A 21,326-nucleotide genomic window follows, 5' to 3' on the forward strand; every position below is an offset into this window, starting at 1 on the left:
CTGACGATTGAAGAATAGTGTGTTTCAGTGATGAATCATGTATCTTTGTGTCTGATGAATGTTCGCAATATGTGCGACGTTGACCTGGGAAGGAATTCAAGTTGGAATGTCTTTTTATAAACCGTGAAGCATCCTACTTCAGTCATGGTGTGGGGTGTGATCTCTGTCTTCGGGTCTGGAAGACTGTATATAGTAGAGAGGACAATGAAGCACGACCAATACCTACAAATTCTTCAAGAAGAACTGCTTTCCCAGACTGCACTCTGGTTTAATGACATACAACTCATATTTATGCATGATGGAGCCCCATGTCACCCGGCCAAAGCTGTGACAAAATTCTTCGAGGACAACGAAATTAGTGTTCTTTCGTGGCCAGGCACTAGTCCTGGTATGAACACGATTGAAAACGTTTGGGACTTTACGAAAGAAAAGCTAGAGAAGAAGCCCATTAGAACCAAACTTCAATTGATCAAGAAGATCGACAATTTACGGTATCACGATGCTGACTTGAAGGCAAAATGTCCTAAACTCGTACATAGGATGCTACAAAGAATAAAAGACTTAATAAAGAATAAGGTATTTCATAAGAAATATTAATCTTTGTGTGAGAGAGAATTTTCTTGTAAGTATTCAATTTCACTTTTGTTCCCAATTTGGATATACGCGTACACACTTCATAGTAATTAGATTTGAATGTTATGTACGCATTTGTTTTATTGATAATTAAAAGCATATGCCATACCCAATAGAAATTAGGACAGAGTTACAAAGTAGTAATTTGGACTAAGTTCGAACGTATTTTCTCACGTAATATCGTAAGAACAGCAAAATATTCAGAAACTGAATGCTGAGTGTAATAATTTGGAAACGTCTGTAGTTAAAGTACATATTTCTACATTCGGTAAACAAATGTCTATGACAGAAAATAGATTCATAGTGTTAATAAAAATGCAAATTTTGAAGTTCTTAAATCAGGGATGCAAATAATCATTAAAATTTTACTAGCCCAAGGAAAAAAGCTACTAGCCCACATCCCAGAATAGAAATCATTTACTTACCTTTGAAATATATAATAGTGATATTAAAAACTTGCCGATGAACCACTCGCTCTGAGCGAGTAGGTGAGTGATTATTTGCATCCCTGTCTTAAATGATTTTGAATTATTGAGGAATTTTGTGTTATCTTTTCTCTGGTCCAGTTACGTCATTTGCATTTCTCATGCCAAAAGGTCCTTAAAAGTGTAACTTACCAATTTGTACAAATTGTTTGCCATTATTATACATAATAGGAGCACCAATGTCTGCCTGTAATGAGAATTACAAGTTATATATAAATTTGTCATAAGTTGTATTATTATTATTATATGTATATGGACAATTATGTACTGTATCGTAGGGTTTGCAAGAAACATTGTGCATCGTGTAAACTATAGACGGTAGTAACACTAACATCTTATCTAACGAAATCGAATCATACTTTGGGACTTGTATTTAGTTATTTCTTTTAGTTAATGGCATCAGGTGAAAGCACAAATGCCACTTTAAATAAATCATAGCCTAATCCTGAGGGAATTAATTCAATGCTTTGTTGTTACAGACTGAATTATCTTTTTATGTAAATCTATCAAAAACTGGTTTTGTTGAAACTATTAGAAATCATATTGCCTTAATTTTTAAAACAAAAAGAATAACTAATTGTGTGTAGAGGTGACTATTGGTATAATGAAATAATATACACTTCTCGCCATTAAAAATGTGACTGCAACAAGAAGACATCGTAGGAAGTCTGAATTTGCAGAATACATATGTAGAGCATGGAAGGATAAACAATAAATTACTACAACAATGACGCAACAGAGGTGCTGGCTATGCCATGTACTGACAACACGCAGAGGCTGGCCAGAGATCCATAATTTACTGATAGACGAAGATTGATGTGGCTGACCATATATGGTCAAAAAATGTCTCGTCGTCAAATGCAATAGTATTACTAGTAGGTTTCGGCCTCTGATAGCAATGGAAAAGTAAGGTGTCGGAAGGGAGGTTTATTCTTCTCTGGTATTGGATAGAATGTCTTTACAGTGCAGCACATATAAGCTCAATTGCTTCACGAAGGGCCTGCGGAGCGACATGTTGGATTCCAAGCAACGCGCTATGCTACGGGCCGCGAAGACAAATGGCTTGTGATTATGGCTCTCGCGAATCGGACAGTTACTATCCGCACACAAACACAAGCACTGGAGGCTGTTGCACAGAGTTCTGCGTCCTCATGAACAGTTTTACGTCGTCGGCTCAGTGTGGTATTTACGCGGTGGTCATTGTTATGGCTTTCGCTTATTTGACAGCATAGATATGAGGAATTGAAATGGCGTTGGAAAATCGGGTATGGAGAGGCGAATGGCAATTCATCCTGTTATCCAGCCAATCCCGCTTCTGTCTAGTTCGTGTTCGGTGTTAATGTGGCACTAAAACGGGCGATTCCCATGCCTATCTGCCAGTTATGAACCGGAGTTCAGCTGGATATCGTGCCCACACGTGGTTCTCTTAGGGCAAGCCCTGCTGAGGAATATATTTTAGCAAGATAACGCGACGACCTCAGGTTGCATGTATCCTCATGTCCAAAATGATTGTCGCACATCTATAACCATCACCTTGTAAGAATATAATTTGATAATGATTTTGCAGGGTACTTTTAATATTGATACTATGTGTATAATCAGAAAGTGTATATTTGTGGTAAATTTCAAAGGAAAAGAATTATAAATGCGAAGATTAGAATGAATAAAACAAAATGTTGCTAAATGGACAAGAAAGTCTTATTTTCGTTTAATTGTTCTTATTTACTGCTCTTTTAACATGAAATTTGCCACATACATGTCTTAGCCAATTATACACATACTAACATTATAAGAAATACCGGGCGAATTCGTTATCAAATTATATTCCTACAAAAACATATTTATGAACATGCGACAGTAATTTTGGACATGAGTGTACATTATGGTTAGATATTATGTTCCTCTGCTTCCTTATACGGTGAGTTCCCCTGTCTCTCGCTAACTGAAAAGGTCAAGTCGATGGTTGCACTATGTCTCTTAAAACCTCCAAACTCTGCCGTCTGTAGTTTATGAGCTGCTGCCATGCCGAGCTTGCGTGATTTGCCATACTCCAAGGGGACGTCTAAAGGCTCATTTCTCGATGCTTAGCCGTGTTGCCCCCGTTTCGACTCTCCCAGGGAGGCGCCATAGGCTATTGGCCATCGCCAGTTCTGTTCCGCTATTGCCACGTTGTCACGTGTAGTGCAGAGTTTAATCATTTGTAGTGAATATGTACCTCATCCTAATTCATTTGAATATTTTAAATACCATCCGCTTTAAACCGTCTCATGTATTCGCTCTCTTTATTCGTTTCTTTGCTTATTAGTACCTGTGATTGAATACAGTACGTCAAATACATTTGTTCCTGATTTTAAGACGACCCTATTTGAGCATTGCGTGACCGCAATCTCGTTTGGTCGTGATTTGACAACAATGATATTTGTTCATGATTTGACAGACCACAAATATAGCTGTTTACTTGTTCATAAAATTTATCTACTTTTAATGAAAATCGGCATGTGCTTATTATTCAAATATTTATCTTTGCACAAACTAAATGTCAACATACCTGCCCTTTGAACGCTTAGTCTCTTTTTAGGCTCGAAGTGAGAAATAGGAAAAGAAAGATAAGAAAAATCTTAATTGTCATTCTTATTTGTACCAACATTTTTTCCTGCTATGATGACGTTATATACCAGGACGTTATATACGCCTATTCACATAACTAAAGCTGTTATATTAGAGTGGTTTGAGGAACATCGAGATGATGCTAAACACCTTATTCGCACCATGCCCCGCCCAACCCCAAGACCTGAACATAATTGAACATCTGTAATCCATTTTGAAGGCACAAATTGGGCGTAGTTTTTCGCCTTCATTCTCTCTCAAGGAACTGAGTGATACTTTGCACGCAGAGTGGTGTAATATTCCACTTGCTATAATTCACGACCCCTACAATAATTTCATTTCACGTGGCATCAGGGTCGTTCTGAGAATAAAAGGTCCAGTTTCTACTTTATATTGATGTCGCTGCAAGATCCATTATAATATTGTTTCTAATTTGTTCCCAAATCTTTCTAATGGTACTTTTCCGATTAAAATTTTGAAAGTATTCCCACTTTCTTCCTTTCTGGTTATATGATCTGTTTATCTGAGCATCCTAGACTTCATGACCCTAACAAAATTAGGTAAACGGTATAAATTATTCAGTTCCTTGTTAGCACCATTCCAGACTTCCATTCCTCTTAGGTAGGCCTCAGGATTAAAATACCTTCAGTTTGCGTTTTCCCCTTGCAGTAAGTGACCATTTTTTGTAGCCAGACATCTCATAGGCACAAGTATCGTTTTATGTATTTTAAGATTCAAATTCATCGGGATAATTCGAGAAAACAAAAGAGTTAGGACTGAATAATAACACGAATTCCATGTTGTCAGTCTACATTAAATTTCTTGGAGGATATTGATTTTGCTCGTTAATGTTGATTCTAGATATTTGAAATTGTCCTCTTTGTTGAAAGTATTAACTAATATTTTAATTTGCAGTATTATGGTCATAATGAATTTCGTGTATTTAGCTTTCTCTGCATTTACTTGCAGGCATTTAACAATACTTCTGCATTTTTTCTATTCTACTCATACACCGTATAACTATTTATCAGATCGAAATCATCAGTGACAGCTTATTTCAGGTAAATAGCTTAATGATTTAGGCTTATCAAATTCACAATTATGCAATAATGCTACTTCTTTATGCAATTAGGCCACATGCCCATCTGTTACTAAGTTTTCCTTAAGAGTCTTCATCCCGGCGAAATTAAAATACCGCTAATTTTACAGTAATTATGTGATATCTTCAAATAGATAAAAGATAATCGAAATGTGGAACAAGAGCGCCCTAGACAATATTATTTTATCGTTGTCACGACTCACGACTCACTTATCTGCTTTCGATTTCGAGCCATTTTGAAAATCGGCATTTATTTTCGCGTTTCTAAACGGCTGAAAACGGGAAGGTACTAGGTGACTTGTGGTAACGGTACCTCACGCAAAATAATATTGTCTAGGGCGCTCTTGTTCCATATTTCAATTATCTTTCATCTATTTGAAGATATCGCATAATTACTGTAAAATTAGCGGTATTTTAATTTCGCCGGGATGAAGACTCTTAAACAACTATTTTCTTCCAACTAATGAACATAGGTAACATCTGTGCATGAAAATGACTTCGAATATTTCATCCCATAAATCAACCTCAGAAGACAATAACTATTAGAAACAACACTAGGCCCAATAATTTACAACTTCTCGGTATCACCTAGCAAATTGTCTTTTCTGGTATCCCAATCTATTTGGAGGTCTTCCAATTCTTGAGGATCTCCTAAATTGGAACCGTTTCACTGCTTGCATGTTAGTACTTGTACTCCTCTCCTGATCATTATTTGACCCTTCTCTACTTTTTTTTAATTTCACTTCAAATCAGGTGACTCAACATGGTATATAGTTTATTAACAAGGAACGGACATGGACATGTCATCTAGACATCCGAATCAAACCTAGTCCATTCGATAAACATAACAAGTATATGTTCATGCAAAAAAAATAGGTGCCATGGATAAGGGTGTAAGTTCATGGGACACATTAACCCTGTTAGTATAAATAAAATAGTAGACTCGCAGTGAAATAACTATGCATCAGTACCGTTCATTGGAAAGACGTGATTTATAGTTCATTCTCTTCAGCACAAAAGAAGCTTTCCAGAGGTGTTGTGTATTGGGGCCTATAACGTACTTGAACATGGAAAATTGGGAGAATATCGTAAACATTCCCTTCAAAAGTCCCTCCCATTAACTTTGGACCCTTCTCGAGTGGCCCCTTGTCCCCTTGTACGACCGATCAGGTACCTCTTTGACCGACCATTAACGCCTTATGTTGAGGACATTGATGTTGCTTTGGATTCCTCTGTCTTAACATGTTCAATATTATCCCTTATGAATCTAGTTTCATATCTACTAACATTTCGAAACTATTAGCGCCAATTCTCTTTACAAAAAGCCCAAAATTAATTTAAATTCTGCTGATCTGTGGTTTCGTACCCATACAATACGATTTCCCTATGTGTTTGTCTTATCTCTTGGCGATCTTTATGTTTTCATGTATCTGCTCTTGTGAAAGTATATTGTACAACGTATATGGTTTGAAAGAGAAAGGAACAAAGCTATATGCAGTACCTGAGGTCTTATTACATATGTGTAACAGAGCATAATTGTTTTCTAGTATCCATTTATATAATAACTGATTATTTACTTTGCTACCATTTTGTAAGAACCTCTTTTTAGTAGTTTCGTAACTGTCTGCACTTCTCTTTTCACTATTCCGTTGTTGGATAGAGACCGATGGTGGAAAGAATAACTGGTTATATGTCTCTTCTCCTGCAATATGTATTAGAGTCATAACTATGATACAGAAGTCCATTGTCCGAAACAACCCTTTAGGAAAGCCAATGATATGAAATATTTCATCAAAACAAGCAATAGTTGTATATGCATTTGTCGAATTCACCTTCCATTATCTCGGAAGACAATTGTCTCGGTGCATAGATAAGAAGAGGTTTATCAAATTTAAATATATATATATATTTAACAGAGTATTGTTAATTTTTCTCATAGTGTATTCGCAACCAACATTGAATAGTAATGGTGACAATGCATCTCCTTGTTTCAGGCTATTCGCGGCATGAAATCTCGTGGTCAAGTACTTCCGTACTTAGACTTTATTTTGGATTTTCTTTAAATACATCTTTACAAATATAACTATTAATCTATATAATTATCAATATATTGTCACTTATACGAAGACGATTTTTAATGCTTATACATTTCCATAGAAACGATCCACTTTGGTTTTATACTTTACAACTATAATAGTGTTTTCTTATAATTACGTGAATCGTTAAGAAATATATATAGGTAGATAGACAGATATATTATAAAATCCTTTACCTTTGTGAGAAATGAAAGATAAGAATCCACTCTTCCATTGATGCAGAGCACTCCTTTAGGGACATCCAGAAAATTTTCTCCGGGACATGAGTTGTGTTTTATAAACCTCACATTTTTAGTTATAACTCTGTCATGGGGACTAGTACTTACGGCATCCTCCGAATCCCAAGATGCTACTACTAATAGGTCATCTTTATCCAAGGTAAACTGATCTAAATTCGAAAGAGAAAAGAAATAACAAATAAGAGAACTTTATATTATGCATTTAGTGAGATAAATAATACAAAGGTTTCCTAAAGAAGGACTATCATTGAAATTTTGACCTGAATAAACTAAATATTCAGTTTTTTTTATAATCTTAATAATTTCTCGATGACATACAAGTTACTATTTTACTCTGAAGTTGTGGCTTTGCATTGTGTTCTTCATATGTTAAAACTGGATGTACTACCCTATACAAAGAATGATTCTCTCGAATTTGATTTTATATATATATATATATATATATATATATATATATATATATATATATATATATATATATATATATATAATATGCATTTTTCAGCAGTGTATGTGTGAAAAAGTACATTATAATTGTGTATATTAAGGAAACCTAAAATGTTAAAATGTTTTATTTCTGCATCAAGAATCATTTTGATTTACTACCAGGACTATACCTTTTGGCCATCAAACTCAACTCTAAATTTCCTCCAATGATATATATTGATTTTCAGCTCCTAATAGTTAAACTAGGCAATTAAGATCCTGCAGTAAATTTAAAACAATTGAAACTTTGATTCATTTTCGCTTTCGATAGGTCGTCAAAACTTGATTTTCGAAATGTTTTTCAATGAAGTTAAGCTTCAGCACAGAGCTCACAGAGCTGTGTAAACAGATCTAATTATTAATCGTTAATTATCATCATCCACAAAAGAATGGGGATAAAGGAAAGCAATGTGAATGACTATACAGTGAAATGTTAGTTACAAACCATTCTGTCGTACAAGCAAACTTGCAAGAAAGGAAAATCACGGACAGGTCGATTACCGAAATATATTCATGGAAAACAACACGAGGGGTTGCGGAAAAATTCAATATAGATCATTCGACTGCAACATGGTATTTGGTTAAATTAAAAAAAAGGTAAATTGGAGGAATAAACATATCCCATTCGATTTAACCGAAACCAACACAAATTGCTATTTCGAATTATGATTTATGCTGCTCCTGCACTACAAAAACAGTCCTTTTCTCAACCATATTCTCACATACAAGAAGAATTGAATCTTGTTCGGCAACTGATGAGGTCTACCAATAGTTGGATATCGCTTCGACTTCTGAACACCTTCCAAAGTTGATACACTCAAAGAAGTTTATCATAAAGGCCATATGCTTCCTTGCTGCAGTGATCAACTACAACTTACTCAATTTGATTGATTCCATCACAGCGGACAAGTATTCAGAAAATTGACAGAATGAACTCAAATATTGCAACGTTCATGTCCGGCGTTGGACAACAGAAAAGATTTAATCATGTTATACAACAACACTTGATATAAATTCAGCTGCAGAAGTTACACGATTGCGATAGGAGACGCTCCCTTATAAACCATCTTCACTAGACCTCAATCCACCTTTTCCACCATTTGAATATGTTTTTATAGGATCAGCAATCAAGAAAATACTCAGAATTCCTTGAAATGTATAATACTCGGAATGTATAGACAAAACTGTCTTTGTAATGTTGATATTTATTTCGATTAAATCTGTTTAGCTCCAGGGAGTAATGATAGTTTAAAGTTTTTATTCAAAATCCTCGATTAATTTCGAAACTACCTAAGAAAATAGAATTTGTCAATCTTTTTCTAACTTAGGTTCAGTGTCAATAGCATTGAATTTTAAAGAAGGAAGAAGTATAATGGAAATTCCTGTGTTTCTTTACAAATAATCAAACAGCCTTACACCCAGGAAAAAAATGTGATGGGCTTCAAGTCGGGGATGTTGCGTTCAATGACAATTAGCTATAATGGCAAAGGTTTGGTTTCCTATTTCCCCTGTGTCACTTCCTGTACATCCTTCAAATAAATTTTACACAATCTAGTGGGAAATGCACTATATATTGCAATCTTATATACAATAATTCAAATAAAATATGTGATATCTAGATAGATGTAAAATTCCAGATTTTCCTATTTCGGAATCATGAAAACCCTTCCTAATTGATGTTCTGTCTTCTTCTTCGGTCAGTAATGTTTCGATTGGTTACAACCTCCATTATTCTCTATTCTGAACCAAACTTTTCAATTTCTTGTAATGTCTCATTCCTATTTATTTTTTATTTGGTCCGTACATTTCAAATGCGACCTTCCTCTAGGTATTTTGCTTCTGCAATTCCATCCGTAGCTAATAGCATGATTATTCTATGTCTGATAATGTGTCCAATCATCCTTTCTTCTTTTCAAAATAGTCTTCAGTATACTGGTTTTTTATCCTACCTTTTCCATCATCCTTTTCATTTAATACAACATCAACATTCTTCTGTTGCACCATACTTTAAGGCTTCCATTCTCTGATCTTTTGCTTCAGCTCTTCTAGATTTTACGTCGTATCTGCATGTATCATCCATCATTACTTTACTCCCTAAGTAACGTATTCCCGTATTCTAGTTGATCCTTATATTAATTTGATGCTTAACATCTCTTACTTTTCTAAGCGATTAGTGTACACGCCTTTGTCGTGTTCGATTCCCGGCGGGACCTCATGTCATTCGGATTCCACGTTAATCAGTAGGTCCCGTCTCATATAGCCAGGCTGCTGAAAGGGACATTAAACTCAGAAATCAAATCAAATCCTCTTACTTTTAATATAGATTTGTTATTGGTTTATTTTTAATCTATGGGTCCATACATCACCTGATTTTATACTCCTTGATTTCCTCCATATTGCTTATTCGATGGAAATATTAATCAAAATTGACAACAGTGAGCATCCTTGCCTAACTTCTTTAGAAATGGAGCTTTTCCTCTCTCTCTCCTAAATCAATTACTGCTTTCTGTTCTTTCTACAAGTTATATATTGATTCTCGATCCTTAGAATTTATTCCTGAGTCCTTCAGAACCTTGCATATTTAAATGATTTGTAAATATCAAACGCTTTCTTTAATTTCAAGAATGCCACAAATGTAAGTTGTTTTTTTCTAACTGGAATTCTTTCTTCTATCATCCTTACGTTCTATTAATGAAAGTGACGACCTGTCATGATACCAAACAAATGCAATCTACAAAAAAGTTTTGTATAGTAACGCAATTTGCTAACGCATTTATTGGTGTTGCTTTTGCTACCCTCCTATTCCGCTATCCTTAAAATTCGTGTCACTGAATAAGATTTCGTATTTTGTCCATTACACACAAGAATCTCATGCCTTTATACGCAGCAGTTCTAAAGAAACATATGCTAAATTGTGAAATATGTAATTCTTCGTCTTTCGCCTTAAGGATTAACTTTTCAGTGATTTGTTTTGATAATAAAATCTCGCAGCTGATGATCTTATCACGCCAAATATGATCCTGATCCGCTTGATAATGCAACTCTCTTTTATATCACCTATAATAATTTTTTTCAATCTATGGTATGCAGAGATATGGAAACTCTTACTGAATGGGTATATTCATCTATCTGTCTGTGGAGAAAAATCAAGGTAAAATGGTTACGAATTTCTTTTGTGCAGAACCTATGCTCCATTTCCACTTTTACCTTTCTACGAGGGCTATTTATTTCAACCTGCACTAAACCATGAATGTATCACCTGAGATGACGAAACGAGGATAACACAAAGCTGTTCATGGAACGTTGCTCATCTTCACATTTTTAAACAGACTGTCGTTCAATATTTGTGAAGTAGCGAGCTTGAAAGAAGTCTCTTCCAAACATAAAATATATGATTTAATTCGATTTCACGAGGAGCTGATCTTAAAATTTCAGGAAATTCAGAAGACAATTCAAAAGTCGCAAAACATGCCGTTCATAAATAATAGGATTCACATCCTCAGTTAGATCATTTGCCTCCAAAAAAAAAAAAAAAAAATTCACTCTCAGTGTTCCTTGTGTGCAACAGTAAATGCATACAGGCGTCAATTATAGAATTCAAGCCGTAAACTCTGCTTATTCAACGACGAACTGCGGATGTATTATGATCTTTCACATGGAGAAATATACTTATACATGTTTTCAAGCTCGCTACTCCACGATTGAATGGCAAAATCGGCTAACTGTGTGGGAGGGTGGACAATATCCAATGAACGGTCTTGTCTTTTTACTGCTTCGTCATCTCACGTTGTTATCCTCTGAAGGTTAAAAGAAAAATTACCCTCGTATTCAAGTTGGAAATTGTAAAAGTCTACCATTTCAGGTTTCACCACTGTGATCGCCACAGACAGCCCATAACTTGTAGGGATTAGGGAGAGCAACTGACTCGTTTAAAATCATTACTGCTTGAAGAGAGCTCACTTCAAGATAAATTTTCTTACTCCATATGTTTGGATACTAGAATGAGGGTAAAATTAAAGCATAGAATGAGTTCCCCACGTAAAGGAAAAACTTAAACGAAAATGTAATATGGGCCCATTTCAGTAAAATATTCGCTAATAAGGTTCCTAGAAAAATATATATTTCAAATATTGTATCCTCAATTTAACTTGTGAAGCATGGAATGGGTCCACATTGCCAGTTCTAACAAAACTGAAGAAACTAAGGTGTTCCTCTTGCCAGATCAACAAAATATATGTCATTAAGGGGGCAGACTACTAAATATTTTTGAAAAGCTAACAAAGTTTCTTTTGCCCGTTTTTCGCAAGTGAAAAGAGATAATGAAATGTAACTTACCACAATAATATATAATGTTATTCTACATCCGAAAATACGAATAGGAAGAATTATCAGTGTTGCCATCCATAGAAATTTCAGTGTGTCCAAAATTTGAATTACCCAAAAATCTAGGTTAAGGCAGCGACTAGAAAAATGAACTCAACGCCAGTTGATTAATTATAATGTTATCTTTGTTCCTTGTTTACTACTTTTTAAATAATGTTTGTATTTATTTTGGAATAACTTATTTATTTTGCAATAACTTCTGTTAGTTATTACAAAATAAATACAAACAATATTTAAAAAGTAGTAAACAAGGAACGAAGACAACATAAGTAATCAACTGGCGTTGAGTTCATTTTTCTAGTCGCTGCCTTAACCTAGATTTTTGGGTAATTCAAATTTTGGACACACTGAAATTTCTATGGATGGCAACACTGATAATTCTTCCTATTCGTATTTTCGGATGTAGAATAACATTATATATTATTGTGGTAAGTTACATTTCATTATCTCTTTTCACTTGCGAAAAATGGGCAAAAGAAACTTTGTTAGCTTTTCATAAATATTTAGTAGTCTGCCCCCTTAATATAAGGCATAAATGTAAACTGCGTCTTGCTTCAGTAAAACGCTAATTGGGAACCCTAGAAACAATAGAAGTGTTTATTAAGGTTTGAAATCTAGCAGAGCTCAACTTTTATATTTCATATTTTTCTAGGTTAGCAAATATTAATGCTTGCCCCTCCAGGTGAAGTTCCAAATTAAGGCGCTAGCCAAAGAGCAAAAAATGTAATAAGCGACGAGAAACGACTTTTTGGTATGAATTTTGCATTTTAAGAATAAGTTTCCATCTCTACTAAACCCGTGAAATGTAAAAAACATCTTACCACTGCCGGTTTCAATATGAATCGTTTAGAGAAGAAATGAGAGTTGGTAGCAAGAAATGGTTATTTGACATTATGTATTCAAAATCCCAAGAATAAATTCTATATGTGTCTTAAACTTTTATTCGAACAGTAAGTGGTAGATATCTTGATTCCCATGTAGAGCAAAAACTATTAATAGATAACGAAAAACTGCTTTTGATGTGGATTCAGTGTCCCAGAAACAAGTTTCATCTTCTCCCTTATCCCTGACCTTATCCCTGTATTGAAACCAATAATAAATCCCCGTAGTTTGAAAGTCTATCGTAATTTTACATGGGGAAACAAATCCCATTTATTATAGAATATTGTCTATTGTTTTAGCTTGCCTTGACAGTTATTTATTATGTATTTATTTATTTATTTTTGTTATTATCGTACAAATTTCTTCTTATTTTAGCGTTCGTTTGTTAGAGAAAAATTTCGTTAACGACCTATAGCTCCTACTGATTTAATATAATCTAACAACGCAAAAGTGCATGTTTACATTATTTTGTATTTTCTGAACTCCTGTGTTAACTTACTGTCTTCTTTCGTTGTAATACATAGTGGTCTGATTTCTGGCGTAAATTGTATCGGACTTTCCAGTTGGAGAAGAGCTACTCCAAAATTTTGGTCAGACACACTGGCTTTCTTCCGCATCCAATAGTCAGCTCGTTTAACTGTCCCAGTTTGAACACCATCACGAAATTTATCTGCTCCTAGAATTACAATAATCTCTGTAGATCTGTCACTGAAATTAAGGAATATCTTTGTTAGAATAGTTTAAATTCATATTATTGTAGCTGATTTTACTACTTTTCAATAAAAAATAATTTTCGTATATTGCTGACGAACTAATGAATATCTTTAATTATTGGCTTGATGTGATTGAAACGGTAACTTTTATGTCTGATGGAAAACCATCCTCTGTAATGCAATAACGGACCAGAGTCAAGCTGACATAAAAGACGAATTCCGTACGTATTCAGAAAACAGACTGGGATTTCCAGTCAGTTTGGAACCATTATGTTGTTAAATATGATCGTGTTCGTGTTAAAGTGAATCATGATGAACATATAATTGCAAGTGATTCTTTCTTTATGTATTAAAACTAGGACTTCCTACATGTTTAGACCAATAAACTTCTACACTGCAGAAGGAATGGTGAATGACTGCAACTCATGCTGTTGGTTTGTGAAATTTTGTACCGGTGACACAACATTGAAAAATAATTCTCGCAGCTATGACCAATAGCAGACACATGTGGAGGCAGACCCTCAGGACAGAGCTCCTGCGATTTACGGATATACCTTATCACTTATTTGGTGTCTTGCTATAATCGGTGAGGTGAAAAAGTTGGATTTATGGGTGCCGCATCGGCCAACAAGAATAACAGACTGAAGTGTGCAGTTTTCTCTCGGGAATGTGTCCTAAATTGAATTGTCTCTTCTAATGAAAGACAACCATAAACTGTCAGGACAATGGATGGATCGTGATCAGTGTCCAAGACAATTATCAGAATTTGAAAAGTTGTTCTTACTGGTATGGTGTCTATCAATTATGTCTTTCTCCGTCGAGGCGAAACCATCACTGTGGAAAGCTACAGTGTTGACTTTCATAAATGCATCATGTACTTGTCTACAAATACACAGCAATGGTTAACAGAAATGATCTCCTCACATTGCAGTGTTCACAATGCTGCTAAAAGCACGGTGTGGACTCACCATAGGTTGCTCTAAAAAATCCTTCCTCATCCATATTGTTCTGCTAAGACCTGTCCCACTGAGTACAACATCTTCCGACATCTCGATTACTTCTTGGCAGGAAAGAACTTCTCTGATGACAGGGCGGTGCACTGTACGATTGAGGATTTATTCGCTTCGTAGACTAAAGATTTACTTCGTCATGGAATCCAATCGTTGATTATCAATGACAAACGTTATGTAACTACATTTGGAAACTACTTTGAGTAACCAGGCATTGTACAGTATGCGGCAAAACAAACAGTACTGAAATCACATCGTTGACATGTATTTATTTGCTGTACAACATAACGAAACATAAGAAAGGTCAAATGGATGTCAACTTAATGTTATTCAACACATATTGTAAATTTACAAGGAATCATTCCTGTACATCATGTGTTCAAAATGTTGAACATTATGTCGCACATATTCTTCATAGTGGTCCTGTAGATCGATGAGCATGTTAGTGAACACGGTTTGCTGGAATGACAAAGCAAATGACCGAATCTTTTCTCTTAACTCCAGTATAGTAGTAGGAAGTTATCTGCTCGGAAAATTGCTTCCTTCAGCATACCCCGTATGTAGGAATCTGGAGTCATGAGGTGAGGGGAGTGGGAAGGATATGGAAAATCCATTCCACAGGAAATCAAGCGATGTCCGAACTCTTGTGAGCAGGAAGGTAAGAGACTCTCTTGCAGTGTGGGCAATAGCTCCGTCTTGCTGCATCCATTGTTGTTATAATGACAGATTTTTCGTGCGGTAAAAGCCACACAAATCATGCAAGACAGGGTCAATAATCAACTGTCGATTGATGTGGCGATCAAAGTACACGTGGCTTTTCATCACTGAACCATACGTTACTGACGAAATCTTCATTTTCATATGCCATAGCTAAGACTCCGGAGCAATACAGTACACGCCCACGCTAATCGCCTGCAGTGAGATGCTGCCCCACACCGTGTGAGCGGAAATATTGCTCGACAATAAGTACCTCCTCATCTGTTGCGAGTAACATTATCTTCGCACCAACTGCACACTACGCTAGTCTACACACAAATGAGCACACATTTGGCACTCACAGCTCATACCACATAGCATCTGAGCGCCACCCGTACGTAAATTTCAGTACTGTTTGTTTTGCCGCATACTGTAATATTCATTCTCTTAGCCTTTGAAAGTAGCACATATTAGTTGGACATTTCGATCTCATCAACCAATTTAAATAATCAATAATATGGTTTCCTACGCTGGTGATCTGAGGTGTTTAGTTGCAAACTGAAAGGCGCAATTCGTAATTCGTTCGAGTCCCATTGAAGAGCATGAAGGAATTTAACTGTTCTCTATGTTTATGTTGTCGTTTCCTTTTCTACTTCGTTAACGATAAAGAAAAGAAGAAAAGGATAGGACCAAGAGGGATCACAAGGAATATCAAACTTAAAAGGAGCCAGGTAACTAAGGATTGTAGGCGAATCAGTTATGTTTAATTTTTGGAAACACGAGGTAGAGATGTGGTCACGATCAGTCATTAATTTGCTCAAAGCGAGCGTCTTCTTAACATCGTGTCTGTTGTTTTTTTCCCCAATCTCTCATTTCACAGTCTTTCACTTTCATTTGTCATCCGAGTCTTAGTCTACAGCGAACAATTTACAGGAGTCTACATGATTTCACTTTATTCTTAACTGGATAAAATGCTCCACTTTCTTCCTCTATACAAGAAAAGTATAATTGAATATAATTCAGACCATGGGCGGCGATTGGGGGGTAAGAGGGGGCAGTTGCCCCCGCACTTTTTTGAAGTTACCACTTAATGTATATAGTTTCACTTGGAAATGTAAAGTTTTTGTATGTATTACTGGTTCACAGAAAAAATGGTGCCATATAATATTTGCCATTGCATGAGTACGTATTGGTTATTTGACTTCCTGTGGAGTTACGAAAGCTGCAGAAATTGCGTTTTAATTGCAATCCAAAGCAACTAATATTGCAATTGAGTATTTCTTTAAATGTCGTTGCATATGCTTGTAGTATTTACTTTCATTTTCTACGAGTAATAACATACATTTAATGGAATGTGTGGTATTAAAAAATGGCACGTGTGGTAAGTTGTTCATTTATCTCCAGTTTCAATATAACTTTTGCAAAACACGCCTCATTATTCATTACTATGATTAATATTATCTTTTCTATTTATTTGTTTTGCAATTAGTTATTAAATAATCTGATAACACAATCTTTCAGCCAGAATTTAAAGATCTTCATGAACAAGGAATTAATTTTCATCTTACACTTTCGTTGTTTTAGAGTACAAACGGCTAGTATCCACTTGCCTTGCTCTTGTCAATTTACTTAATAAAATATAAAAATCCGATATATGGTATTTTAACTGAAAAAATAGTATCCTATTAGTTATACAACCTTTCGTCAAAATATGTTAGAAACAACCAGGAAAATTAACATTGATATACAAATATTCAGATCATGTCTTGCCCCCTCACTAACGTCCAATCGCCGCCACTGATTCAGACTATCGCTATTAATCCTCAGAAATCGACAGCTTTTAAATTACCAAAAGCTCGAACACGTAAAGAATCGATTAAAGAAAGTGAGCTTTAGAATTCACGCTGAAATCTTTGCAGGATACTCAAGTTTAAAATGTTGAGGTGAGTAACTTTGTATTGTACAATAATCAAAAGAGCATAATTATTATATAGTGTGATTAAGAAGTATGCATTCAGTTTCATAGTCTATATATTTCCCGAACCTAGTGGCGGAATTTCAAAATTTAGTACCTCTTTTTTTGAAACATAATATAGACCATTCGCATATGATTTATAGGCAAATCATTCACTTATGATGTAACTAGATCATTCACATATGAATATGGATGTTCAGGAAATATAAACGTACAAAATGAACTTCTTTTAGTTTCCACGATTATGCACTGAAGCTAAGAGGCGTGGTGCGTGGATAAGATGAGTAATAATAATGGAAAAATGAAAGTAGGAGGAAACGGGAGAAAACGCACGCACAGGATGTATGTATACCACAAAGTTTATTCGGTGGAACCTGAGATCCAACTACTGGTCCCACACACCAAAGTAAGCACTCTACAACTGAGCTATTGCAGTCTCTTTCACACTCATGCTGTATAAGAGTATAAAAACAGAATTGAAGTAGAGAAATTTAAAGTTTTCTATTCAGCTACTAATTTTACTACTACAACTATTATTATTATTATTATTATTATTATTATTATTATTATTATTATTATTATTATTATTATTATTATTATTATTATTATTATTATTATTATTATTATTATTATTTAAAACTGCTGTCTAATCTAAATCTAGCAGTTCTAGATTGAATGAATGAATTTTGAATATATCGTACAAGAATTTGGATATTAAAGTAGTTTTTCTTCCCTTAGCTTGTAGCGAGAAAATTATAACTTTTAACGCTGACTTCCCTCACGAGCCGCCTTTAAGTATAAGAAAGCGATGTAAGTATGTATCAATTTTGGGAAAACTCATTTAGGATTGTCGACGAGGCAGAATTTTCGTCACGAAGCAAAATTCTTCTAATAGAAACAGGATATACTTCCCGAATCGAGTCATCACTTGCACGAGACTTTTTTTCGAGACGAGACAATCTCAACTCTTTCCTCGTACGCAACCCCAAATTATCTATAGAAAGAAATTGGGTTGTCTAAATTCCAGAAAACGGCTCCAGCAATTGATAAAATTTGTTGAAAACTTAAGCACACTAAAATGATTTGTTCAAGTAATATCTTTGAGAGAACTTATTTAGGGTCAGCTATAGAAAAACTACGAGGGTCGTCCAGAAAGTAAAGAATGTTTTGGTATGATTAAATAAAAATAAAAGATATCAGTATAAAACTTTATATACAAAGTCACAGGACTATACTCTACTTTTGTATGTAATCGCCATAGTTATCAATACACTTGTTATAACGTGGAACAAGTTTTTCAATGCCGATATTATACTCATCTGTCGCAAAAGATTTGAGCCAGGCTGTCACTGCTTGCTTGAGTTCCTCACTGTTTGCAAACTGTTTTCCATCCAAAATTCGTGTAACGTGCTCAAACTGAAACGTCGGTTTTTCTGAAGGTTTCCTCGACTTTTCTCTTCAGTTCTTCTGTAACAAGTGACGGCCTCTCACTCCGATCTTCATCATCCACGCTGGTCCTCTCTTAATTAAACACAATGAACCATTTCCCCACTGAAGACTCGTTCATTGCACTATCACCATAACAGGCACGTAGCCAAGGGGGGGTCCGGGGGGTCCGGACCCCCCCCCCTTCGAGACCAGAAATGAAAAAAATAAGGAAGGATGAAAAAATGAAATGAGAAAAAGAAGGATCGCGTTAAAAATTTTTAAAAAATCAGGAAGCTTTTGGTTGCTCTTTCTTATGAGGAGATTTGTATTACTTCAAATACATGGTGGCGAGGTGAGAGAGATATCCTGGAAGAGTCAGGGAATTTGAAATTTCTAGAAAAGTAACGGAATTCTCAGAATTTCTGTTACTAGTCAAGGGGATTTCAAGGGAGATTTCAAGCTTGCGAAAGTATAGTACCGTTGTGTAACAACGTGGACATTTTTTGTCATAAATTTTCGTCATCGCATTCTTGCAGTATCAAACATGTTATTTCAAAAACAATTTTCTACTGCTCCTTTAACCTGTCATTGGAACAGACAGTAGTTGACAGAATAAAATATATATATATATATAGGATTCGACTCCCGGCGGGAGCTCATGTGGTTCGGATTTCACGTTAATCAGTAGGTCCACGTCTCATATAGCCGCGCTGCTGAAAAGGGACGTTAAACTCAAAATCAACTTAACTCAAAAATTTACATGGAAAGAAAGTTCTGTTAACATTTGATTCAACAGAGAAAGAAACGCAGATATTGTAAAATATTTTACAAGATATTATTGAGTATGTACTTTTTATAATAGTGAATATGTACTTTTTATAAAAGTTGGGGTCGTAATGAAAGGAAAATTGTTTTATTTGAATGAACAGAGGAAGGATGTAAATATTGTGAAATCTTTATCAGCACGTTTATTATTATTATTATTATTATTATTATTATTATTATTATTATTATTATTATTATTATTATTATTATTATTATTATTATTATTATTATTATTATTTTACTCGAGATTTCTTATAGTTTGTTACTAAAATACTTACCAACATATCCTCATTTTATTGTCCTAACAAACCAATATATGTTGATAGTAAAGTAGTCTAGATTGATCGAGCTCCTGGGCATTCAGAATTTCATGTCACGCCCCCCCCCCCCCGTTACGAAATCCTGGCTGAACAAACCAACATATGTTCCAGTAAAATAGTTTAGAATGATCGAGCCTCTGTTATGATGACCAAAGTATTTCATGTCACGGACCCCCCCCTTCACGAAATCCTGGCTACGTGCCTGACCATAAACATTCCCTATTTGCCTATAGATTTCAATAGGTTTAACTTTTTTGCACGTTCAGAAAACAAATGACACTCCCTACTTCACATTTGGCGGGATTTTTAATTGGCGCCGCCATTTTGAATCGCTACAAAAACTAGTAACGTGACCGCACAGCATTGAGACTCGGCTCACACTGAGGTAAAGGAAGGAACTAACTGCCGCGCACGCGATCGCGGTGGTGGGGGGTCGGCGCTATCGTTCTTTACTTTCTGGAAGATCCTCGTACTTCAAGGGGCTTCAAATAAAATTTGAAAGTTGTTTTAGCGATTTTCATGAAATTTGGCAAAAATCCGAGTACGAATCGCAGCAAATTTACGTAAGTCAAAATCCCAATTTAAAAAATAAAGAAAATTTACCGGAGTGTAAGCAAAAATTCGAGGTCCTCTCAATTACACCCAGAAATTTAAAGCATGCTTATCAAGGTTTGTGCGACATAGTACGAACAGGAAATCATACTGAAAGCATATATCTGCCACATTTGGTACTCATATGCTCTTGAAGAATGTGTGAAACAAACTAAATATGATAAAACTTCTTCCATTTGACCAGATTGTGACTTACGCAGGGGTAAACGTAGATCTGGAAAGGTAGGGGAATGGATGACGTCACGTAGTGCCCCGTGCCTATCTTTACCCATTGTAATTTTTTTAGGAACTAGGGGGACACCATATATTTTTGGAAGTGGGGTAACGGCGTCGTCCACCGTCCTCCCTCACTATTATCCTTGGACTTACGTATGTTCCACTTTAATGTATATTAATAATAAATCAATGCATTCTATAATGGATTGTACAACATAGCAATTCTTCGTATAATTTCAAGTGTTATCATCCGATTAAATGCCAAATATATACAGAGTTTTAACCTCACTTGTGAATGTAGCTTTTTCGGGTTTTCTTCACAATTTCTGTTGCACTTTTGATGTGAAAAAACAACTTTATAACTAGGTTATTTCACAGTATGTGCCTAACACAGTCTAAATATTGTTTTCAAACACAACATTCCACCTCACTCATGCCAAACACAACTTTCAAAAACAGTATTAATACTTTAAGTTTTCATATGGCCCCGCGTAGTGTACTCGTAAACGCTCTAGTCTTTGATGTGAGTGGTCCTGGGTTTGATTTCCGGTGGGAACATTTGGTAGAGAAAGTGTAAAAACTTTTCCCAGCAAGTCATCCCTCACTACCTAGCAGTTTTAT

The 21,326-nt window shown here is 35.3% G+C and overlaps 1 protein-coding gene across 1 annotated transcript in view; it reads right to left on the reverse strand.

The window, feature by feature from the left end:
• The window catches only part of LOC145678621 (venom prothrombin activator nigrarin-D-like), a 40,403-nt gene that overhangs the window by 7,407 nt on the left and 11,670 nt on the right, over positions 1–21,326 (reverse strand). Inside the window, exons 4-6 of the mRNA XM_081748974.1 lie at positions 13,410–13,618; positions 7,097–7,308; positions 1,251–1,305 (exon numbers count right to left, since the gene is read on the reverse strand). Of these exons, the coding sequence (XP_081605100.1) occupies positions 1,251–1,305; positions 7,097–7,308; positions 13,410–13,618 (476 nt within the window). The remainder of the gene's footprint in view (positions 1–1,250; positions 1,306–7,096; positions 7,309–13,409; positions 13,619–21,326) is intronic.

This window comes from Thermobia domestica, chromosome 2 (assembly GCF_964235325.1).
Source record: "Thermobia domestica chromosome 2, izTheDome1.hap1.1, whole genome shotgun sequence".
NCBI lineage: Eukaryota > Metazoa > Arthropoda > Insecta > Zygentoma > Lepismatidae > Thermobia > Thermobia domestica.